We start from the raw sequence: 25,310 nt of genomic DNA, 5'->3' as shown, positions 1-25,310 counted from the left end.
AGATGTTATCTAAAAACATATCCTATCACTCCTATGAGTCTAGAAGCATTCTGAGGATGAGAACATCGCCTTACTCACAAACTCTTTTCTTTTTAATGATTTTTTATTATATTATGTTAGTCACCATACAGTACATCCCCGGTGTTACACGCAAATAATGAATCATCGAACTTTACATCGGACACCGGGGATGTACTGTATGGTGACTAACTCTTGTTGAACAAACTAGCGGAGCCCTGCTCTCCACGCTCCCCTCCACGCCCTCCAGAGGACGGCAGGTGGATGGCGCAGAGGCGTAATGTGCTCCTCTGACCTCTAGGAGGAGCTGTGACTTCACTGAAATCCCTGAGGCTGGTCTGGGGGGAGAAGGGAGGAAAGTGTGGGGGGGGGGCGGCTAAGAAGGAAGAGAATGCTCATGCATCAGGGTTTGCTCCTGGGTGGGCTTGGGGGATGGTATATGGACAACCTGGATGCTAAAATCCAGTCCACGTTGTGCTTGCCCAGCCCCTATGGCTCTGTGTCTGCAGCCCCGGTGGCTCATGTCCCTCAGAACCTTTTCTTACGCCCCCCTGCTTCCTGTGGATGTGTTGGCTCCATGGTCAGGCTCAGCGCCCCAGATAGGGGAGATGCTCTCTGGGAGTACTGGTTGCAGCAGAGTTCTCTCGTAACCTGTCAGCACCCACAGAGGGTGCTTCCTACCCAGTTAGCATTACATTCGTGTGTCTTACCAGGAGGCACAGGTGGCGCCAGGGTAAGGCTCCGTACGCCAAGCACGGTGGCCGCTCTGCGTTAAATCAGGAGGAGGCTGGAGTGGGATGGTCCTGGCTCCATGAGAGCCAGCGTGGGGGGACATCTGCCCAAAGGGAAGGAATGTGTGTCTGAGCAGAGGAGGTGCTGTCAAGTTGAAAGAGGAAGGAAAGACTCAGTTATTCATTCAGGTGGGGGAGGAAGCTACTAGCAAAAAAAAAAAAAACAACAACAACAAAAAAAAACCAAGTGTCTGAGAAACCTCCCTGAGGCAGCTGGGGGATGGGTCTCTTCCTCCGCACCTGCCCCCATACATTCAGTCCTGCCACACCAGTCCAAACCCAGCTCTGGGGATGCCGGAGAGGCGCGAGGGGGAAAGAGGGAATGTGAGCTGTGGAACCAACAGGGCCAGTGACCTCACCAGCAAACCCTCGGTCAGGGCGTGAGGCCAGGATTCTAAGCAGAGGGACAACGAGTCCCTTCCAGTCAGACTGCCATGGGCTGCAGACTCCTCTGCTGGGTGGTCCTCTGTCTTCTGGGGGCAGGTGAGTCCTGGGAACAGGTGGGACATCTCTGCCTTCAGTTTCTAGCTTTTTTCCTGGAACTGCTTCCTAAGGCTAAGTTTGGTTTCTTGCTCCCACAAGCTCCATGGACACTGGAGTCACCCAGATACCAAAACACCTGGTAACGGGGATGGAGAGGAACGTGACCCTGAAGTGCAAACAACATCTGGGACACAATGCTATGTACTGGTATAAACAGAGCGCTCAGAACGCGCCGAAGCTCATGTTTGCCTACAACTATCAAGATCTCGCTGTAAATGAGACAGACTCCAGTCGCTTCTCCCTGTGGCGCCCAGACAATTCCCAGCTGGACCTTCACGTGAGCGCCCTGCAGCGCGAGGACTCCGCCACGTATCTCTGTGCCAGCAGCAAGGACACAGCCCCGCACCCACCACGTCTCCCTGTGCACAAACCTCCTGGGGGAAGCCAGGAAGCCAGGGGCACCAAGGCTCAGCTCAGCATTTCCTGGGGGACCCCAGACAGAGACCCCAGAGCCTCCTGCTGCCTGTCAGCTCCCTGGATGCCCAGAGCTGAGCGCTCGGCGCGGACCCCCACGGCCTGGGGCCTGGCTCTGCTCGGTCCACACTGTGCCTGCGCTGAACGCTGGCCAGAGAAGGTCCAGCGTCATGCTTCCCAGCAGCGTCCGGTCTGCAGGTGGCCCTGGGGAAACTTTCATGGGCCAAGTTCCTCTCTGGCCACAGCAGGGCTGCCACGCCCCCACAACAGGTACCTTCCTCTGACTTTTCCTTCCAGCCAGGTGAGACCCTGCATCTCAGCCCCAGTCCCTGCTCCAAACAGGCTCAGCCCTTTTCCAGAACACCTCCCTCCGTCTCCACGTGGCTCCGTGAACTCCGACCACTGAGGACGATATTCCGCATCAGGTGTGGATCACTGTTCTCCAGGTCAGTGTGGGCTGCACCTGCGGGACTTGGCTCCGCGCTGGATTCTCTTCCTCTCAGCCTTTGACGATTTCAGGCCTGATTCTTTTCCTTTCTGTCGTTTTAATCCTTACTCTTCAGGTCTTCACATCCTGAGTGATCAGCCACGGGGCCCCCTGCAGCTGGATTATTGCTCAGAACAGGCAGTCAGAAGGGCTGGCCCCCTGCCGTTTCAGAGCAGGACTGTATCCTCAGGGCTGTCCGGGCTGAACCCCAAACTTTCTGGCATTGCCCCTTGCAAAGGCCCTCCATCCCGCACAGGCCATCAGGCCCCAAGGCTGAGCAGAGCCCTGTGTCCCTGGGAGTCCCATGCCTGCACCAACACAAAGGCTCCCCCTCTCTCCTGGAGGGGGCGCTCCAGGGACAGTGGGCTAAAGTCTTAGCCAGACTGACCAAGAACCAGGGGGGCTAAGAATTCTCCTCCTGCTTCTGATGACCAGAGGCCTGAGCTAGCAGAGGACTCATTCCTGCCCTGGATTCCTGGCTCCTGTGTTGGGGGATTTTTAGTCTCTTGGAAGCAGGCGAGTCCTTGGGAATTTCTCATCTTGAATTCGCCCAAGGTTCTTCTAAACCATGTCCTTATTCAATCTCTGGCTTCTTTCTCCTCCCACAGGACACACAGAACTTGGATTCAGGCAGATTCCCAGCCTCCAGGTCACAGAGAGGGGCACGGGAGTAATGGTGAGGTGTGACCCATCTCTGGTCTCTTACTCCTACATTGGTACAGACAGACCCTGGGACGGAAAGTGGAGTTTCTCATTTTATTCGACAAGGTTACTCTCTTGGAGAAGTCTCAAATGTTCAAGGATCGATTCTCAGCTGGAAGGCCTGATGGATCCTTCTGCACTCTGCGGATCCAGCCCACAGAGCTGGGGACTCAGCCGTGCACCTCTGGGCCAGCCGCGCAGACGCAGCCTTGCAAAGACACCTCTAGCCTGCACACAGCCTTCATGTTTCTGCCTCTTTTCTAGCTCCCAGCAGCCTTCTCTGGTTGGACTTGCGTTTTCAGCTGCCCCCAAAGACACAAATATCTGAAATTAAATTACCGAAGTAGGATATCTTTGGCAGACATGGTCACGGGGCACTGTTTGCAGACTCTTATGGACGATGTAGAGCATGTCTGCGGGCTCCAGTGACGGGAGAGTTGTTGCCAGGGAGTGACCAAAAATGACCTAGGTTTTCTCTTTACCATCTTTCGCATCTTGGATTTCATTTTGTTTTGTTTTAGTAGCTCAGAAAAAGTCATTTTAACCCACAAGTTGGAGACATGATTGAAAAAGAAGGGCTTTGGTATTTGCATGAGAGTAGAGAGGATTTCCAACCATAAATCTTCAGGACTAGCCAGTCAGCACCAGGGCCTGAATTGTCCATGAGTCCTTCCGAGTAAATGCCTGATGCAATAACCCGTGTGAGAAGGAGTTAAGAGAACAGTAACGATGGGGCCCAATATAGGGACACCACTTCAAGGCCAGCAGAGGACTAGACCAATCAGCAGAGCCTAGCTGGGGGTGGGGGGGGCAGGATCAGAATTCAGCAACAAAAATCAAGCAGCATCTAGAAGCAGAGCAGGAATGAACTTGTCACCCTGAGCCTGACATGGGGCAGCCTGATCACTGTCCGGGTTTTGAGTAAGACCCCAGCATTCTTAAAGAGATGGAGCAGGAAACTTAGAGTGAAGATTTTAAAACAAAAGAATGGTTTTCCTCCTAAGAAGATAGGATGAGGTGAAGCAATGAACAAGAGGGAAAAGAGGTGTGAGCAGATCCCATCAGCTACAAACACATGAAATACTCACATACTCACTCACATCCATGGCAGCACCACTCTCTGCAGGGTTAGAGAATGACTGTCTTACTGGTGTGAGTTCCCACACAAATTTGCAGACCAAAGGATCCCCACTTTATAGCTAAGGAAGTGAAATCATGGGTATATAACCATGGGATCAAATTTTTGTTCACACACGGTGTCTCTCAGAAGCATCTGACCTTAGTGAATGAAGAAAGGACGTAGCAAAGCTTTGGCTAAGGGGCTGGCTCAGATAGAACACCTGTCAAGCTGGGGTGATACTGTTTGGGACGTGGTACGATTTGAACAAATGGGATGAATGCCTGAGTCCCTGCATCAGGCAAACACCTTAGACCCCTGAAGCGCTAAGCAAAGTTGGAGAAACACTAGAATTGGTGATGAAGGGAGATAATAAACACCAGTTTTGGCTTTGGGTACTGTCCTAGCTGACCTGTAGCCCTAATGCTGTGTTTGTACAGATTGCAGCTGGCCACCACCTTGAAGACCTTATTTTTTGGACTTGAAGCAAAGCAAGGGGTGGACTGTATCAAATCCCTCTTTTGTATCACTGCCTGTTTTCTTGGCCCCACCCCTGATTCCAGCCACAACTATTTCACCCAACTCTCTTAAATATGGACCATGTAGGGATGCCCGGGTGGCTGAGTTTGTAAAGTGTCTGCCTTTGGCTCAGGTCATGAGCCCAGACTCCTGGGATCGATTCCCACATTGAGCCCCACACTGAGCCCACCTTAGGCTCCTTGCTCAACAGGGAGTCTGCTTCCCCTCTAACCCTCCCCCTGCTTGTGCTCTCTCTCTGCCTCTCTCACATAAGTAAAAATCTCTTAAAAAGAAAAATGGACCATGTGCCTGGCTTTCTTCCTGAAGTACTCTGTGACCACGGCTGAGACCCATGAATGGCCTGTTGGAAACTCACACATGCACAACCCAGAAGTGTCAGGGAGTCAATGCTCTATGGGACCCTCCCCAATCAGTGGGGAAGAGAACTAATGGTAAAGTTCATATTTGTTTCAGACTCGCTAGAAAGTTCTAGATTAATGAGCAGCCACTTCATCCATAATGATGGCCCAATTCATAGACATATTTCATATTTTCCATCCTTTTTGATTCTGTACATGATTTGGCCTGGATATTCCCATCTGACTTATCTTCCACGTTACCTATTCTTTTCAGCTGTTATCTGTTCTGCTTTTAAACACATATATTGAAATCTTAATCGTAGGTATCTTATATTTTGGCTCTACAATATCCATTGAAATATTGACTATGGTTTCCAGTTCTCTATTAAATTCTCCATTTTGTCATTTCCTTTGTGGGATATATTAGTACTTATTTTCATGTGAGTGTCTGAAAACACCACCTGAATCATTAGGGGTCAGTTTCTTCTGTCTGTTTTTTCTTCTTGGTTTTGACCATGTGATCTTGTTTCCTCACACAACAGGTAGTATGTGTTTGACGCCAGTAACTGGATATGAAAAACTGTAGAGATAAGGTGAAGTTCTGGCTGATGTATTTTCTTACAGAGAGGAATCCTTTCTGCTTCCACTAAGATATCTTGGGAGGGGCGGGTCTTCTTAATCTGGCTGATAAGGGAGCTGGACGGAAGGGAACCTCAGGGTTTGAGTGGCTGTTGACCTTTGCTTCTACTGTGTGATCATTCAGGAGCCAACCTAAACATCTGGAGTATTTTACTTTCCTGAAGTGTAATTTTCATGACATGATGTTTACCCATTTCAAGTGTACAACTCAGGGAGTTCCAATGAATTGATACGTTGGGCAACTATCACCATGACCCAGTTCTGAAACACATCTGTCTCCCCAAAACTTCCTTTGTCTTCATTTTCAGTCAATCCCCGCTCCTACGTTGGGCCCCACGCCTCGGGTCTTCACTGGGACCCTCTCCTCATCCGCAGTCCCTGAATACAGACACTGTTCCCCAGACCAGCAAGGTCACGTGGGCTCCTCCAAGCTTCTCCCCCTCTCAATCTTCTCTTTCTTCTTAGCTCTTAGCTACTGCTGATAAACTGGCAGTGACTGTCACGGAACAGTGGTTTCTCAGATATATCCTTTGTGTTTGGAGTATGAGCTCTTCTCCTTCCTCCCTGCTTTCCTTTCCTTGCAAAGCTTCACGTGTGAGCTGTGAGGCACAATGGGGTAGGTAGTCGGGAACTGGATGCAGAAGCCCAACTGACCCAGCAAGTAGCTAGGGTGCCTCTGCTTAGCATCATACAATTTCAAACGTGGGCAGACACTGGAAATTATTTATTGTTGTCTTACAGATGAGGAAATAGTCATATAAAGGACAGTGTTCACCTGTGTGACTGCTGCTTATATTCCTAACTTCCCAATGGAAGTCTTTTTCTGTGTCTAGAGTAGTCGGAGAATTTCTTGCTCTCCTATCAGAATATAAGCATCATGAGGGTGAGAATATTGTCTTGCTTGTGCTTTGCACTCAGTCGCCCTTCAATGACTGCGAACAAGCAAACCTTGCTAAACCTCCGGGAAGGATGGCGGTTGTTTCTGTTTGGGTCACTGTGGTTTCTAGTGCTCCATCCGGGTTCAATTCAAAAAAAAAAAAAAGGAAAAAGGAAACACCTGCCTTTAAAGACGTGTGACCAGTAGCTGACAGTTAGTGTTGCCACACAGTGTGTTGTGTGTGTGTGTGTGTGTGTGTATGTGTCCACACACGAACTGTCTCTGCCACAGTCAGGGGTTCCTGCTCTGCTCCCCAGCTCTTACTGACTTGGGTTTACTAAGTGCTACAGCCTGGCCCAGGAGGGCACAGAGAGCCGCGCAGTGCTCTGTGACCACTAGGAGGAGCTGTGGTGCTTCCAGAATCCCTGAATGGGGGGTCCTGGGGGCTGGGGGATTGTTGAAATGAATACAGGGGACAGGGTGTAATCATCAGGGACAATTGGGGGAATGTGGAGACATACTGTTGTCCCAGCTGGGGTGGGGGGAGTCTACTGTGTGTAGTGGATAGAGGGATAGAGACCAGGGAAGCTGCTAGACTGCCCCCACAACACAGAATTATCCAGTCCAATATGGCGATATCTCCGAGGTTGAGAAGACTGAGGCTAAGATTTTAGTTGTAAATTTTGTACCAATAGAGAAGGTGACCTGTAGACAGGTCAAGGACAGTAAAATCATCCCTCCAGATTTCCAACTGCTTTGCTCCTACCAACTTCTCACTCCCAGAGAGGAGTCAGCCAATCTGACAGACAGACCCTCACCTGGAACAGGGCTGCAGTGTATTCCCCCTCAAGGAGAATCGCCAACAGAGCTGCTCCCAACATTCCTTCATCATTTCAAATGTTCTCTGGCTGCGCTTGGGCCAGACCTCACCCTGGGTCCCTTGCCCACAACTGAAGTGCTTCGGGGGGGGCTGATAAGCATATATCAGACATTCCAGGGGGCAAGACTTGAGTGGGATCACCCTGCATTACTGTGAAGAAGAAGGAAATGATCCAGAGAAGACAAAGTAGCCCAACCCGGAGAGTGGAGCCAAAACAGGGAGGCAGGGAGGACCTGGCCAGATCTGGGGCAGGGAAAATGCAGGGAGGGAGACAAACATCTTTGAAGAAACATGCTGCCCCATCCAAACTATCCCCAGAAATTCCACTCCTTGGAAAAGAGGAGAAAGGAAAATGTCTTGAAAGGAACAAGTACAGGCCCTGAAATACACGGAGAGCCAAGTGTGGGGAAGTCATTCTAGGCTGTGACGTCACAGGCAGGGCTCCTGTCGGGGAGGCGGAGAACCACAGCCTAGTTCTCACCACTGAGGACCAGAACCCTTGGCTAGCACTGAGCCTGTCTCCACCATGGGCTCCAGGCTCCTCGGCTGGGTGGCCCTCTGCCTCCTGGGAGCAGGTGAGTGCCCAGTCCAGGGCTGTGAGGCCACTTGGAGTCTCTAAGCCTGTTCATCAAGTACCCAGCCACAGTCCGCCTCCTGGGACTCCTCTGAATTCTGCTCCTTTCCCTCTCAGCCCCCCTGGACACTGCAGTTGTCCAGACTCCGAAATACCTCATCGCACAGACGGGAGATAAGAAGTACCTAAAATGTGAGCAAAGGCTGGGTCACGATACCATGTACTGGTATAAGCAGGACTCTGAGAACGGGCCGAAGATCATGTTTATCTACGACAATAAGGAACAGCTTCTAAATGACACAGTTCCAAGACGTTTCTTACCTGAAACTCCTGACAAAACACGTTTAAACCTTCACGTCGACTCCCTGGAGACAGGTGACTCTGCTGTGTATCTCTGTGCCAGCAGCCGAGACACAGCCCTGCAAAGTCATTACCTCCCTGTGCACAAACCCCGGGCCCAGCCCGGAAGCTGTGGGGGCCACGGGTTCGCTTGACCCTGAGGCCCCTTCACCCCGTGAGAACCCCGCCTGGAGTTTCCGGTCTGCACTCCAGGCTGCCAACATCTCCCGACGGGGCAGTAGGACAGTTCTACTCACACAAGTGCGGCAGAATTCTCCTCATCAGCTGCAGCAAGAATTCACTGACGTGCCAGGATTGCCCATCAATTCCCTGACGTGCTCAGGGTTTGACAAACACAAAGGACCTTGTCCAGGCACTGAAGCTCTTAACTGATGGAGGGAGCCAGGCCTTGAATTTCTCTGCTGCCCATATTGCTGCTTATCCTAACAACATTGTACTGAAAACACACGATTCACTAAAAATGTTCAAAGAGCAAAAGCCTAGACGAAAATGAAGTGAAGATAATAGAGTCAAAGACCCTAAGGAAATTCAGATTATCAGTGAGTTCACTGGATAGAAACATAGCTGGAGAAACATGAAAGTTCATGGCAACAGGTGAACTAGAAAGAAAGGGTTGGGGACGAGCACCAGTCAGGGCAGGCTTGAGCACTGCTGACTCCCTCCCTTCCAGAAGGAGGACCAGATCCACTCCCAGTGCTGAGAGAGGGGCATCCTGAAGATTCCTGCAGTGCAGGCAGTACCCAGATGATGGAGGGTATTAGACACATTGAAAGGACCCTGGGATAGAAATCTCTAGGCAGCAGCTAGTCGTTGGTCCTGCCTGAAGCGAGATAACAGGAACAAATCTGTATTTGGTACAAGAACACCGGTAGCAGCATGGATCAGAAAGAGAGAGTTTGGGGATGGATGTACAATTAGGAGACTTCTATGATGTTCTTCGGGGAAGGTTATGAAAGTTTTGTGTGGGGCATTGTGCACGATAGAGAGTAGAAGCTCTGGATTCCTGATGCTCTTCTGAAAAACAGTTTTGTTCTTCAATTTGCTAGAATCTATTTCAGTTTTGCCCTCCCTGTTAGGGAGCCCTGGCATGTGGTCCTTATTACTAGTGCATGGCCTTTTTGAAGTCTTCATGGGGAATCACAGCACATTCATCAACGTCTCTCATCCTAACTGGGTCTCAATGCCAGAGTCTTCTGAACTCTGCTCAGTGGTCCAGCCTACTAGCCCCAGTGCTCTGCTCAGCTTTCTGGACTCCCACGCTGTCATGCAGGTCAGGAAATAGCCAAGAAGAAAGAGGATTCCCTTACACTCTTTCGTAGGGTTCCTCTTCAGTACTCTGTGCCCCACATCCAAGCTGTCTTGGGTCCTCAAGCATCATTTGCTATTACTATTGATAGAGACAATGTTTATCAGAACTTCCCTACATATTTACCATTCTCACTCTTTACGGTTTCTTCTTGCGATTCAGATTGTGCTTACATCATTTTCCTTCGCAGGCACGACCCTAATTCAGATGATTCAACTCACTTTTCACCCACCACCTGCCTTGGGAAAGGCCCATGTTAGCAACTGTTCGCAGGACGACCGAGCCTTTCACTTCTGCATGTTGTTCAAGATTTCAATTGAAATTATATGGTTGTTTGAAATCCTTGGAATTTTACTCATTGGGAGCCAAACAACGCAATAAAATTTCATTTATTCGTGTTTTTGCTCTTTCAATGGAGAAGTGCTAATCCCTGTCTTCTCGCTGCAGTGGGTGCACAGTGGAATAAATACAATAGTACCAGCGTAGGCTTTCCACTAGGGTTAAGTTTAGGTTCTTAGCTTTAACTCTAAGAATGGGATCCGTCCAACTGCAGTGACTCAGAGTTCCGTCGTGTGCCTCACCTGTTCAGGAGGAGATTATCCAACTCCTTTTCTTATTTCTAACCTGTATACCCTTACATTTTTTGTTTTGTGGGACACACTAAAAACCTGATAAACTTTATTATATTAGAAGAATGAGTAGAGTTTGAATGTCCTATGTGTGTGGATGAAGGGCAATGTTGCCAACTCTCTGTGTTGTTTCAGATGCTTCCTTTTTCTTCACAGGAGCCTGGATCTTGTACCCATCACCATGCGGAGCCCCCCGCTCTCTGGTGAATGAGGGATAGACAAACTCTGCATTGGGCCCCTGGGCTGGTTAGAAGCCAGGCATCCGGGAAATGTGCAGCTCTGGCCAATAGAGGGCGCTGTGGCTCTATTGAACACCAGGGCTGGATTGGGGGATGGGTGTAAATAGTGGGAAGGGCTGAGGGGGAAGCAGGGCATTGGGGCTCCAACCTTATGTCAGTTGGGAGCAGCAGGTGCAGATACCTCAAAGATACTAAACTAAAATCATTCTCAAATTGATTTCCCCTTGTACTGCCCGGGATGCCTTGTGTGGTCCTTGAGTATCCCGTTTGCTCTGAGCCCAGCTGAGCACTGTACCTTCAGTACTGGGGCTGAGGATGGCTGACCCTTGTCCCCTCGGCCACCCTTGCCAGTGCCCGGATCCAGGCTGGCATCACAGTCCTGCCTTTGTAACGGTGGGCACTGACCCCAAATGAAAGCAGGACCCTCCAATTTCCCTCGTCCACAGAGCCTGGCAAAAGCGCTTCATGGACCTTAGACACCCGGGGAAACACCTGTTGAGTGATGTCTGCAGGACTGTGCCAGGAAGAAGGGGATCCCTGGGAGCAGAAGTGCTTTGTCACTGAGCGGGGTCTTGGAAGGATGGGGTAGAGAGAGAGTCTACACAATGAGGACAGCAGCTGAGAGCAGGAGAGCAACTGTCAGGATAAGCTCAGCTCAGGCAATGGGAATCCACCTTCTAGCAGAGTCTATTTAAGGTGTGAAAGGGGAGGAAGAAACATGGGCTGTGACTGGGGAAACCTGCAGGGACAGTGACATCACAGGCAAACCACCAACCAACGCCCAGGAGACTAGAGCCCAGCCCCCTCCCCCAGGACACCCTACTTCCATGCTATCCACCTGGGCCCTGACCCCACCATGGGCTGCTGGCTGCTCTGCTGTGTGGCTCTCTGTCTCCTGGGAGCAGGTGAGTCTCGAGTTCCGGGGGGGCTGCCCCTGGACCCCAAGCCACGTCTCTGGGGCTGCAGCAACACTCTTCTTCCTGGGCTGTGTCTGATTTTGTCCCTTTCTTTCAACAGGCTCCATGGACACTGGAGTTACCCAGATTCCAAAACACCTGGTAACGGCGATGGGGAGGAACGTGACCCTGAAGTGCAAACAACATCTGGGACATAATGCTATGTACTGGTATAAACAGAGTGCTCAGAACGCGCCGAAGCTCATGTTTGCCTACAACTATAAAAATATCGCTAGAAATGAGACGGACTCTAGTCGCTTCTCCTTGTGGCGCCCAGACACCTCCCAGCTGGACCTCCACATGGGCGCTGTGCAGCGGGAGGACTCTGCCACGTATCTCTGTGCCAGCAGCAGGGACACAGCCCCGCACGCGCCACGTCTCCCTCTGCACAAACCTCCTGGGTGGAGCCAGGAAGCCAGGGGCACAAAGGCTCAGCTCAGCATTTCCCGGAAGACCCCAGACAGAGACCCCAGAGCCTCCTGCTGCCAGTCCGCTCCCTGGATGCCCAGAGCTGAGCGCCCAGCGGGAAACCCCACGGCCTGGGGCCTGGCTCTGCCTCGGTCCACACTGTGCCTGCGCTGAACGCGGGCCAGAGACGGTCCAACGTCATGCTTCCCAGCAGCGTCCGGTCTGCAGGTGGCCCTGGGGAAACTTTCACGGTCCGCGTTCCTCTCTGACCACAGCAGGGCTGCCACGCCCCCGCAACAGGTGCCTTCCTCTGACTTTTCCTTCCAGCCAGGTGAGACCCTGCATCTCAGCCCCAGTCCCTGCTCCAAACAGGCTCAGCCCTTTTCCAGAACACCTCCCTCCGTCTCCACGTGGCTCCGTCAGCTCCGACACTGAGGACGATATTCCGCATCAGGTGTGGATCACTGTTCTCCAGGTCAGTGTGGGCTGCACCTGCGGGGACTCGGCTCCGCGCTGACTTGTCTTCCTCTCAGCCTTTGACAATTTCAGGCCTGATTGTTTTCCTTTCTGTCCCTTTAATCCTTACTCTTCAGGTCTTCAGGTCCTCAGTCATCAGCCACAGAGTCCCCTGCCCCTGGATTATTGCTCACAACAGGCAGTCAGAGGGGCTGGCCCCCTGCCATTTCAGAGCAGGACTGTATCCTCAGGGCTGTCCGTGCTGAAGCCCAAACTTTCTGGCATTGCCCCTTGCAAAGGCCCTCCATCCTGCACAGGCCCTCAGCCCCCAAGACAGAACAGAGCCCTGTGTCCTGGGGTGTCCCATGCCTGCACTGACACAAAGACTCCCCCTCTCTCCTGTAGGGGGCGCTCCGCGGACTGTGGGGACATGAGTAAAGTTTCAGACCATAATACCATCTGCCAATGCAATTCATGGGGAACCCTCCAATCTAGGCCCATCTTCAGAGTGTGGGGTTTCTCTTACCCAAGTGTGACTCTTCCCTGTCAAGTGGTGGAATGATGAACACATCTGGATTCAGCACTCTTTCCATGCCTGTTCTATCGTGAAATCAACCTAGGCTGCTGTGAAGTGTGGGTCTTTTGGTTTAAGGTTTCCCAGGGCTCCCATAAACAAACACCGTGTCCCCACAAGTCGCACCCTGCAGAACCAGACAGTAAGCAGAGGGGCCCCCCGAGGGGGTGTGTCGCTCCAGACTACAGACCCATGGTTTCGGAGCCTCTCTCCTCAGGAACCAGGGAGCCCCTGCCCCTCGGGGCTGTCGCCACACCAGCTGAGCTCTGAGCTTTGGGGAATCAGAGAAGGGACCTCCAGGCCAGGCCCCGGGGCCCAAGCCGGCTCCCGGGCAGTAGGAGACCAAGCCTGGGAAATGGGCTTGAGACAGTTGTGTGTGTCCTCACCAGTTCCTCTCTTCCATAATCCAGCTGTCTTTCTCCGATTTCTCTCTTTCCCATTCAAGGCTAGCCCTGGAGCCCCAGCGCTGATCCAAGCTCCAGATCTGCACAGACGGCTGCCCTAAGCCACACAGGCAGCAAGCGGGCCTCCACTTCCACCCGTTCAGGGCCAGGGGACACTGGGTTGGGTGCTTACATTCTTGTCCACCCCCCTTCCCTTGCACTGAAATGTCCCGTCAGACTTCAGATCTGCACTCCTCATGCGGTCTGCTCTCCACACTGACATTTGTAGGCTTATTTCTTCCTTTGGTCTCTTTATTCCCTGCATCAAATCATCAGGCTCAGAACTGGGGGTCACAGAGTCAGTGCCTCCAGACTGTAGCTCTCATGGGCTGTGTGGGAGGAGCACGGGTCCTGCCAGTCTGCTCGGGGCTTCATCCCCGGCCTTGCTGGATTGAAGCCCTTCTTCTCCAAGGATCCTTCTGCAGCCGCAGTATTTCGCTCGGGGCCTGTGGGCCTGCCTGCTCCAGGGCACCCAAGGGGCTGAACCTTGAGGCATCAGTTGTCTATGGGGGTACTAAGACTTTCTGCTCCCTCCTGTGGGGGTGCTCCTGAATCTGTGGGTGCCACCCAAGACTGTGACATCACAGGGTCACCTCCCTGGACTACTAATGACCAGATGCCCCACGGGGAGAAGGCCTGCCACGGACAGCAGGCTCTTCTGCTGGGTGAGCCTTGGTCTCCTGGGAGCAGATGAGCCCTGAGAGTGTGGGGACATTCCTATCCCAGCCCCTTTATCTAAGGCCAGTTCTGAACTTCTGCCTTATTCTCTTTCTGGCCTCTGTCTCCTTCCATAGGATACATGGAACCAGGAGTCAGCCAAAGCCCTAGCCACTATATCAGAGTGATGGGACGGAGCGTGGCTCTGAGGTGTGACCCCCTTTTCTGGTCATTTGTACTTCTTCTGGTATCGACAATCCCCAGAAAGGGGAGTGGAGTTACTGATTTCCATCCACAACAAGGTTCGCTCAGAGAAGGCAGATTTTTTGAAGAATCCGTTCAGCTGAGATGCCTGTGTCACAGACGGTAGCCCCTCTGAAGCCCCAGGCTGCGCTCCTGGGGGACTCAGCCTCAGCCTTGCAGAGCTGCTTCCCGCCCTTGCACAAATTCGAGGCTTCTCTGCTCCCAGGCTTTCAGCAGCCTTCCTGCCCAAGGGGACGGGGCTGCAGCAGCTTCCCAGGAGCAGACGTCAGAAGTTAACTTTTTTTTTTTTTTTTTAAGTAGGCTCCACTCGCAGCATGGAGCCCAGCATGGGGCTTGAACTCACAACCCTGAGACCAAGCCTGAGCTGAGGGAGGCTTGGTGGCCCAGTCCAACTCTTGATTCAGCTCAGGTTGTGATCTTGGGGTTGTGAGATCAAGCCCCACATCAGGCTCCCCGCTCAGCAGGGAATGTGCTTGCTTGAGATTCTCTCTCCCAAATAAATAAACAAAATCTTCTAAAAAAACCACAAAGACCTGAGCTGAGATCAAGAGTCTGATGCTGAACCGACTGAGCCACCCAGGCTTCTTGGAAATTAACTTTCATTTGCAGGATAGGAAATGTTGCACAGGAGCTGTGGTATGGGGGAAACATTGTCAGACATCACGGAATGTGGCTGTGGCCCCCAAGGATGGGACAGTATGGCCAAGTGAGTGACCAGACGAGGCTACAGAGGAACCTGTAAAGGACTGACTTTTCAGGAGCTAAGACCCAAGGGTTCTTGAACGATCAGCTGAAGGATGATGTAGGGAGCACTCTATGGGGGAGATAGTATATTTCCTATGAATAAGGCAGGTAGACTTCCAAGTGTTCAATTAGAAAGATAAATTAGTATTAGTGTTCGAGGCTAGTTGAGCATATCATATTGGTTATACACCTACTTGTTCATCCATTTACTAATTCATTCATTTTTTCTTTGAACAGGCGATATCCCACCCCAAGGTATCGAAAGGATGGTTAGACCTCTGACGGGTGTCAGAGGAAGAATCAGTCCCAGGGTCAGACTTCCCTCGTCAGGAGTCAGCCATAATCCGAGAACTCTCCTTCATGCCGGGAAGTGGCGGAGTCCTCCAGAAAGGGTGTGCTGGGGCTGCTGAGACAGAAACACCATGGAGAGAAGTTGCAAACTACGGAGAAGTTGTACATTCTCCTATTTTTACGGTGACCATGATTTATCACCCAAAAGGGAGCCCTTAGGGAGTGAAAGGGTGCTGTTATACTTGAACGGACGTAAAGTGGGCCATATGTTTACCCAGCCTGCGTCTCGTCCCTAGGACTCATCTCAGAGGCCTGAGCAGGAAGAGGATTCAATCTTGGGGAAAGAGCTGTAGGAGGGCAACAAGAGAAATGGTTGTCGGAGCAGTGGCCATGATGGCCCAGGGGGGATTTGCTGGGGGTCTCCCTACAAGGACGGCCCTGAGAACACCGTCCCTTCGTCCCCGAGGAACCACTAAGGGCTGAGCACACGGGCACCGGTGAGCACGCCCTGAACCAGCGGTTGCAGAAGCAGAGAACGGGGCACCCGGGTGGTATATTGTGGCGAGCAGCCCCTTGCTCCCCCAGTCCCGACCCCTGGAAACAGCAGGCGAAGCCCACTGTCCTGGTGGCTGGGAGGAAATACAGGTCCCTGGTGCAACCCAGCAGATGGGAATCTCCGGGAGTCCACCCTGGCTGGGTTCAGCCTCAGGTGGAGGATGATTCCAGAACGATAGACAACTCTGGGCCTCCCTAGGGACATGTAGGGAATCAAGCCATGGTGCAAGGCTGCACTTTACTGTTCATATGTTAAGGCCCAGAATTAGTACCTTTCTTATATCCACAAATATTTGATCTTCTTTTGAAAGGTCGATTTAGGGAGCTCTGTGAATATCCGATAACATGTATATTTCATAAGAATTTTAGAAAGAATTCTGTCTGGATGGATACAAAAATAGTAATGTTGTTGACTCTGGATGGTGGGATGCATTTTTTAATTACATGAAGTGAAATGCATAATATTAAATGTAAATTACATACCTTCTGCCAGATGGAAAAACTAGCAACACCACCCCAGTCAAGACACAGGTCATTACCTTCTGGTGTTAAGCCCCCTTCCAGTCAATACCCATCCCCCTGGGTAATCAATGCTCTGATGTCTATCATCAGAGATTAGATTTGCTTGCTCTTGAATTCCATGTGAATGGACTCATACAGTTTTTTGTGACCCGCATCTTTCACCTACCATATGCTCTTGTTAGTCAGCCTTACTATGATGTGTATTCGTAATTTGCTCTTTTTTTTATTGGTCGTATTTTGGAGGGGCGGTGACTCTACCACAATTTGTATATCTGTTTACATGTTGATGGACACTAGCTTGTTTCTAGATTCGGGTTATTATGAATAGAACTGCAAGAAGCAGCATTCTGGTACAAGACTTTGGTGTGGACATACACTTTTATTTCTCTTGGGTAAATAGTCATGGGATTGCTGGGTTGGACGGTAAATGCTCATCTCACTTTGTAAACAGCGCCGCCACACTGTTTTCCCACATGGCGACACCCTTTAGCCTTCTCGTAGGAAACATGAGTTCCAGTTGCTTCACTCGCTTGTGCTGGGAAAAAAAGTAGACTGTGGGGCAGGGAAGTCAATATGGCGGTTCAAAGGAGTTGGGGCCAGTATTGTACTCAGCTGGGCAGTACCACACAGGAACCATGGAGGGCTCCAGGGACGATGAGGATAAGATACCCAAGGAATTCCTGGAAACTTTCTTGTAACAGCTGACCATGTAAACACTTCCAGTTTACTAAGAGGAGGCATTGGGGTTCCAGTGAGACACAGAGGCTGCAGGAAGGGATAGAAAGAGCTAGGGTTTACAGGGAGAGGGGGTAGAAAGCCTTTGTAATTGCATCAGGCAAACTGATTACTGATCTTAGGCCACTACGAGAATACTAGTGTTAAAAAAACAAAATCAGCCAAGTGAATTTGAAGATCTAATTGGCTTTATTCAGGAATGGTGCAACACCCGTCTAGCTAGTAGACAAGCTCCAAGGAGTTGTCCAAAATGCGAGGCTGTGACAGAAGGAAGCGTGGGGCGAGGAAGTTACCAGCAAAAGACAGGAAAGCAGTATCTGTCCAGAGCCCCTTTCTTTGTTTTTTTTTATTTTAATTCCAGCGTAGTTAACGTAGTGTTATATTCGTTTCATGTGCAGAATATAATGATTCAACAGTTCCATCCATTTCTCGGTGCTTGTCAAGATAAGTGGCCTCTTCATTCCATCTCCTGTGTCATCCATCCCCCCACCCACCTCCCCACCGGTAACCATCTATTTGCTCTCTAGAGTTAAGAGTCTGTTTCTTGCTTTGTCTTTCTCTCTCTCTCTTTTCTCCCCTTTGCGAGTTTGTTTTGTTTCTTAAATTCCACATATGAGTGAGATCATACGGCATTTGTCTTTCTCTGACTGGCTTATTTTGCTTGACGTCACACTCGATCCACGCATGTTGTTGCAAATGGCAAGATTTCATTCTGTTTTATGGCTGAGTTTGGGGCGCCTGAGGGGCTCAGTCTGTTAAGTGTCTGCCTTTGGCTCAGGATCCTGAGATTGAGCCCCACTTTGGGCTCCCTGTTCAGTGGGGCGTCTGCTTCTCCCTCTCCCTCTGCTCCTCTCCCCCGCTCATGTGCGCTCTCTCTCTCACTCTCAAATAAATCAATAAATAAATCTTTATGGCTGAGTAATATTTTTCATATATATATATGTATCATTTATTCTTTATCCATTCATCAGTCAATGGGCTGCTTCCATATTTTTGCTATTGTAAATAATGCTGTGATAATCACAGGGGTGCACGTATCCCTTTGAATTAATGTTAGCGTTCTGCACAGCAAAGGAAACAACCAAACCAAGAAACGAAAAGGCAACCTCCTTTTTTTTTTTTAATATTTTATTTATTTATTTGACAGAGAGAGAGGCAGCTAGAGAGGGAACACAAGCAAGAAGAGTGTGAGAGGGAGAAGCAGGCTTCCCGCTGAGCAGGGAGCCGGATGTGGGGCTTGATCCCAGGACCCTGGGATCACACCCTGAGCTGAAGGCAGAACGACTGAGCCACCCGGGTGCCCCTAAAAGGCAACCTCTTGAATGAAAGAGGATATTTGCAAACGACACACCTGGTAAAGGGTTAGTATCCAAAATATATAAAGAACTTAAGCAACTCAACACCAAAAAAACAAATAATTTAATTAAAATATGGGCAGAAGACAGGACACCTTCTTTGGGGGTCAAGGGAAGACAGGGTTTTTATCACGCAGATGACTCCCTCTTGGGGATCAGGATGTTTCAGAGACTGTTAATGGGCACATTCCTGGGAGAGGTTAAGACTTTAGTTATGTCTTGGTTTGCCGTTTGGGGATAAATGACTCCATTTTGGTCTTGTTTCTCTTTTGAATACTAATATGGCTTTCTGCAGGAGGTGGGAAGTCCCTCAAAACTGTAAAGAAAAGTAGATAGCGAGTTTGAAGGAGCCTACTGGATTCCAGGGGAAGCCCAGACAGAGGAGTATTACCCTCAAAGAAAGATCAGAGAAACTAGGGTGTGAGCCTATTCCCCGGACCCAGTTCCACCGAACAATGCCCTCCTGTAGAAAAAAGGAAAAAAGGAAGAATGACTGATGTTGAGACAAATAAGAGGGGATCCTGGGCTTTAAAAACCTGTAGGAAGTTTGGCATCCCAGGAAGACCTGGCTATTGGCTGGCAAAGAGGCTCAGATTACCAGCTCTTCCCTAAGAACACCAGGGCATTCAGCTGGGGGATATTCCCTCACTCCCTGACCTGCCAAGGCTAGCAGGTATTTGGTTTTGTGGCTTTTTGTCTCTTTGGAGCAGATGAATCCAGGAAACAGAAGGAAACTCCTGACATGGGACTTTCAATTCCAGATCCTGGGCATTCCTTCATTAGGACAACTGTTGTTTCCCTGTATCTACTTTAGCTTATATATCCTTCTCTGATGGAACCCACGGAAGCTCAGATATCAAGATCACTACCATAGAAATGGAAAAGCAGCTGATCTTTGAATGTTCTTAGAAAACAAACCATTTTGCAAAGTACTGCTATCAACAAGACCACGGACTGAACCCCAACTCTAATTCATTCGTTAGATAGTACTGAACTTATGACCAAAAGAGTTGTCCTCGAAGTGTACGTATCTCAAAAACATACAGAGAATTTCCCCTTGACTCTGAAGTTGACCATCGCCAACCAGACCTCTCTGTACTTCTGTGCCAGTCTGTGATTCCACAGGACTGCATGGCCATAGCCACTCAGCTCAGAAAGAACAGGTGGCCTCTTGCTCATAAGGCCTCTGCCCTAACCAGAAGGAAGCCCAGGAGGCCTTCCTGGCCCCCTCTCACCCACCAGCTGCGAATGTGAACCAAGCCCCTTGTTGAATTTCAGTTGGGGCTGTTTACTCCTTGTGGAACCTCTCCCCAGGTAAGCCATCAGGTTGTCAGGGGTTAGCACGTGCTTTGAGCTCACTTCATAAAGTCTTGTCTCCAAGGCACAATTCGACTCACCTGATCCTTACTTACAGCCTCTACTGATGCCAAGCCTAGAATGTTCTTTTTCTAATGTCCAGTCTGTGGGAGGAAACACTGTCTCATCTTCAAGTACAGTGGTTCCTCAATGAGTAGATTTTGTAGATGAAGACTACTTGCCAACATTTTGGAGACCAGTGTTGACTTGAGACTTGAGATTAGAAAAGTAGTACTTTTAAAATAGCACCAACAGTAAAAATAAAAGAGGACCTCACTATGCATTCCCATTCATTTCAAAAATTCAAGAACATCATACCCAGTAGCATGAATAACACTGAAGGGGAGAACAGAACAGAGAAGAGCAAGTGTTGATGAGGTGATAAAGATGGGACTCCTTTCGCACTGCTGAGGGGAATATAAAGTGGCACAGAAAATAGTCTGGTGGGTAGGGGGAGGGTTCTTGGGCTGGGGTGAGGGAGGGGTGGGAGTTGGTGTTTAATGGATACGGAGTTTCAGATGGGAAGATGAAGAGTTCTAGAGAGGGATGGCGGGGATGGCGGCTCCAGAATGTGAATGTAGTGAAAGCCACTGCACCGTAGACTTGAAGGTGGTAAGTTTTATGTTGCATACGTTTAATCACAACAGTAAAAATAAAGGAGAGTGTAAATGAAAACTTAGAAAAGACTATCTTTGAATAAAGATGAGTTCCACTCAAGAAAGAAGGACAGGTTAACCGTAAGTTTGAATGTAGGAAAACTAAGATTTTAGTGTCTTCATAGCTCCCACCCGATTTCTTAGGGAGGAGAACATTTTTGATGGGAATATTTTGGTGTAAATGCTGGAAATGGAAGGAAAAGGGCAGGCATCGAACTTGAGACCTGGAAGGTCTTGGAAGGGGCCATCGTGATAAGGATGGGAGAGAAAGGGTAAAGGTCCACCTTCCGCACCTTTCTACTCCTTTGTACCACGTCACAAATCTTCAGGACATGCTACTAAATTCTCCAATTATCGATGTGCATGATTTTGTTGAAGGAATGAACAAGGCTTCATGGGCAGGTGAGGTGGCAGGGTTAGAGAAGACCAGAAGAAAACAACTGTCCATGAGAGCGGTCAGAAATCTTAGGGAGACTGAAACCAATACTACACTATATGTTAAGTAACTTGAATTTAAATAAATAAATAAATAAATAGATAATCAGAAAAAAAAAAGAAATCTTAGGGAGGGCTTTGGATTTTCACAGCTTTGAAAGCTCTAGAAAATTCCACCTCGTTTTTACAGAAGAGAGAATTTCCCAAGTCTTATCTGGTTTATAAATTTATTAGCTGAAGTCTGGTTTTTATGAAAATAAGGGGGTGGGGGAAGCCTCTGAGAATAAGTCATTATTTTAGGAAAATCATAATTATATTAGCTCCTACCGGACAAAAACTCTTCATGTTTATAGGAGGCTTTGGCTTCTCTTATTTATCTTATCTTCAGATGACATGAGCATTCTTCCCCATAATAAAACACTTGGAAATGTCAATGTAAAATATGCTAGGTATGTTACTGTTAAGATCGTCAATAAACTGGTCCTATGCATTCTCATGTGCTAGACATCTTTCACCTTCTTGTTTAATCTTCATTATTTGTCATGCTTGTTTTAAACTTGGTTCATACGGTTCAATAACTCACATTCTGGGGTTATCTATTGACCCGTTGGTTATCTTTCCTTTGGAGTCCAACCCAAAATGGCTTCAGTCCTTCCAGAATATTCTCTTGGTTTTTGGTTGGTCTCTAGTATTCATATTTGCTTCTTGCCTCATAAGGTTCCCCTGGGGAAAAAGACAGTAAATGATGCTAGTTTGCAATGTTAGTAGTATCCAGAAGCCAATCTTAATATCAGCTGGGCTCCTCTTGTCTGAAATAGAACGGCTATTTATCATAGGGTCTCAGGCACATGTGAAGCAGTCTTACATATTTGTAAGGTTTATATTTATAATTAGAATTAAGAATTGATTGGCAATGCAGAAATGTTATCTAATTGAATTTTTTAAATGCCAGGCATTCCTTAAAGGAGAGAAAGATATTTTCTTAGTGTGACGTATGCTGATGGTTTATATTTCTATGTATTTGTGTAGAAGTTTCTCCTTATCTACCATCAGAAACGCCGTAAGACATATCAGCTGCTGTTATAAAAGGTTTTAATGAGTTACATATGCACAGAATTCATAAAAAGTATCCAGTTAAAGAACACTGCCATCTGGGCTCGAGATAACTTTATCTGGTTTATATCCACGGAGATTCGCTCTGGGTAGAATTTTCCTCCTCTGGGTGGCGTCTTAAAGGGGCCACTGATCATAGCTCATTGGCAGTGGTATTTGATCAGGTTGTTTGCCTTGGGATTTAGAAAGTCAAGAAATAGGTTATATTAGAATATCTGTCTTCACTCTATAAATTGCATTGTTTGAAATTTAATAACACTTAAGTAAAATGTAAATTTTTTTTAAAGATTTTATTTATTTATTTGACAGAGATAGAGACAGCCAGCGACACAGAGAACACAAGCAGGGGGAGTGGGAGAGGAAGAAGCAGGCTCATAGCAGAGGAGCCCAATGTGGGGCTCGATCCCATAACGCTGGGATCACGCCCTGAGCGGAAGGCAGACGCTTAAGGACTGCGCCACCCAGGCGCCCCAAAATGTAAATATTTAAAGAAATTTACATTAGAAGTAAATGAAATCAGAAGTAGCAATTGGGTGGGAAGTTAACTGGCTTAGGAATTAAAATCCTTCTCAGATTCTGTTTATATTTCAAATTCCTCTGTTTATTTATTTATTTTTTTTACCTTACATTAATCCAGACTGGCTTCTCCTTCCTAGCATTCTGTACAGAGGGTTGGGATATTTTATTTTCTACGTGAACGTTGAAGAAAGCTCAAAGAAATTTAATCACATACACAGATGCTCTCCTATATGGGGAATGGACATTCTATTACCAGTGAACAGAGGCAAAAAGAAGGTTTCTAAAAGAGGTTAGAAAAGAAAGAAACAAATTCTCTAGGGGTGCCTCGCTGGCTTAGTCGGTGGAGTGAGAGACTTCTTGATCTCAAGGTTGTGGGTTCCGCCCCATGTTGGGTATAGAGATTACTTAAAAATAAAATCTTAAAAAAAAAAAGAAGAAGAAAGAAATTATCTAGCAGTAGGGTAACAGTGAGTATTATTTTCCTCATTTGGGGTAAGCTGACTGCAGGCACCTTGCAAATAGGTCTGTTCGAATGGTCTGCCCTGAGCAAGCTGTCTGGGGTCATCAGAGTAAAAACCACGTCAGTTAATTATTAGTCATCCAAAACTCCTTGGGAGCCCATCTGCAATAAGAAAGACAAGCTGGCTCTCTCTGTGATCTCTGCCATGGTTCCTCCTTAAGCTGGCCACCTAACCTGGCCTAGGTTGACTCAGAAGTTTTTCCAAAGCAAAACATTTCCTCCAGTCACCTTTATTTTTGTTACCATGCAGCTAGGGCTATCTTTTCTCTCTCTCTCTTTCTCTCTCTCTCTCTCTCTCTCTCTCTCTCTCTCTGTCTTCTGGGTGGGGGGCGGATGGAGAAGAAAACAAAAATAGTGCAACCGGCAAAGAATGAAAGAGTCCCTCATTTAAACACACCCCAGGACTCTGGCCTCAAGGCAAAGGCAAAATCTTGATTACTGCCCAGTGGGCCACAAGGGGGCACTGTGGAACTGCGGAGCTCCCAAAGCCGCCGGGGCAGAGCAAGGGGCCCAGAGCCCGCCAGCTACCTGGGACCTGCAGGGTTAAAGAACAGCCTTGTTTGGTGCTTTTATCCACTGCAAGGCTCACTGCCTTAAACACTAATTCGCCCGTGGTGCTGTCCCATCGGGGTGCCAGAGCTTCAGCTCCGCAGTGATTAGGGAGTCCCTCTGAGCTTCCCAAGGGGAAATGAGGGGTGGTGCTGGGAGGGGGCAGACAGCGTGCCCTGGGCAGGGACGGGTCGGACGGAACACCTGCTGCAAAGGAAAAGCAAAGGAGCTGTGGGAACGGAATGGGCATGGGGCCTAAACCCAGCTAGTCTAGACCATCCCAGCCCCACCCTATGTGTTACCTAACAGGCTTTGCAGGAGCAAAGCAGGGCTCCCGGATCAGGCTAGCCAGGGAGCTGGCAAGGGCGCCAGGCTCATGGGAACCAGGAGAGACAGCGACATTCCTGCCTGAACTCCAGAGAAGGGATGCCCAGATCTTCAGCTCTCAGAGGACCAGACCTCAGAGCAGGAAGAAACCTGTCCAGTTCTGCCCCACCTGCCATGGGCTGCAGACTCCTCTGCTCTGCAGACCTTTGTCTCCTGAGAGCAATTTTGTCCTTGAAACAGGTGGGACATCTCTGTCCTAAGCCTGACAGCACCCAAATCCGTGGTACCATCGGGCTCCCTGTCATGTTCTTTCCGCAGCCCCTGTGTCCTTCCCTCCCAGACCCAGTGGATTCTGGAGTCACCAAACACCAAGACTGCTGATCAAAGCCAGCAAGCGACACTGAGACGTTCCCCCATCTCTGGGCAGCCCAGTGTATGTGGCCCCCAGGTCTTCTCTGCATCTTAGGATGAGTTACATGAGTCCCGGAGTGCAAAAGGGCACTTCCTCGGAGTAATTCTCAATGCGGCAGTCGAGTGCCTCTCGCTGGGAGCTGCACGTGAACTTCTCGAGCCTCGGACGTGGCCGTGGGTCTCTGTGCCAACAGCCAGGCACAGCCCCGCAGGGTCATGAGCGTTTGGTGCACAAACGTCCCAGCCCCAGCCTGGAGCAACCTCGGGGCTGACGGATCTGCGAGGACGAAGGACTCAACAGAAAGACAAACGGTTTAAGGCCCTACAGTGTGTGTGGCCTCTGGCTCTTCTGCCACTCAGGGCGAGGACAACAGGACGGCAAGCTCTGTCCAGAGGATGGTGCCGCATCAGAGGTTCACCCCCAAATTCCCTTCCCTGCCTGGCACTCCATGCTGCAAGCGTAAAGGAACGATACACAGTCCCATAGCTGGTATCCTCTTCTCCAGGATGGAGTATTCATTTGGGGATCAGAACAGTTTAATAAATACGTAGCTAGAAGGGAGAAACACAGAGATGTGTTTCATATGATACAGGGAGAAAAAACTGAGATTTTAGGGAAGTCTAGAAGAGCAAATATGATTAAAGATGGTTGAGAATAGAGATAGAGCTACAAAATTATTAAAAACTAGGTGATTTATCATGTAATCTCTTTTCTCACTCCAATCAAAGTCTTCAGGAGCCAGAAAATACAAAGCGAGATCTTACAGCAGCCGGATCACCCCGTGTGGGTCCCAGGCAAGGGCAGGCTCATGCTGAGAACCCTGGAGTGGATTCTGAACTCTGCCTTCTGGATTTCTCATCCCGGGCTTGCCTCCCCACACAGAGGCAGGCTTGCCTGCCCTGATCACCAATAGGCAGAGGCTCTCCGGTCTCCCCCAAGAGCAGGTCTGCTTGCCCGGAATAGCTTCTCCCATGTCATCGCCCAGATGCTGCCAGCTTCAGAGCACGGC

At 49.2% G+C, this 25,310-nt stretch overlaps 1 protein-coding gene and 2 gene segments (V, D, J or C); all 3 read left to right on the top strand.

The window, feature by feature from the left end:
• Positions 1–411: 411 nt before the first annotated feature.
• On the top strand, positions 412–2,232 carry LOC121105921. The gene is made up of 2 exons (XM_040644588.1): positions 412–1,292; positions 1,391–2,232. The coding sequence occupies exons 1-2, from the start codon at positions 1,244–1,246 to the stop codon at positions 2,170–2,172; spliced, it is 831 nt and encodes a 276-aa protein (XP_040500522.1). The 5' UTR covers positions 412–1,243; the 3' UTR covers positions 2,173–2,232.
• A 5,529-nt stretch (positions 2,233–7,761) lies between these two features.
• On the top strand, positions 7,762–8,414 carry LOC121105886. The segment is given in 2 exon segments: positions 7,762–7,921; positions 8,038–8,414. Coding segments are annotated over 2 exon segments (426 nt in total).
• A 2,881-nt stretch (positions 8,415–11,295) lies between these two features.
• On the top strand, positions 11,296–16,682 carry LOC103669101. The segment is given in 3 exon segments: positions 11,296–11,359; positions 11,472–12,293; positions 15,194–16,682. Coding segments are annotated over 2 exon segments (570 nt in total).
• The last annotated feature ends 8,628 nt before the right edge of the window (positions 16,683–25,310 follow it).

Source organism: Ursus maritimus, unplaced genomic scaffold, assembly GCF_017311325.1.
Source record: "Ursus maritimus isolate PB19 unplaced genomic scaffold, ASM1731132v1 scaffold_3, whole genome shotgun sequence".
In the NCBI taxonomy this organism is placed as follows: Eukaryota; Metazoa; Chordata; class Mammalia; order Carnivora; family Ursidae; genus Ursus; species Ursus maritimus.
Note: the sequence above shows the minus strand (reverse complement) of the source record. Positions and strands in the feature narration are given on the sequence as shown.

Excerpts from the sequence above, each read along its gene's own strand:
- LOC121105921 (XM_040644588.1), top strand. The coding sequence starts at position 1,244 with ATGGGCTGCAGACTCCTCTGCTGGGTGGTCCTCTGTCTTCTGGGGGCA. Across the intron at positions 1,293-1,390 it reads CCTCTGTCTTCTGGGGGCAG|GCTCCATGGACACTGGAGTC; the intron begins GTGAGTCCTGGG and ends TTGCTCCCACAA.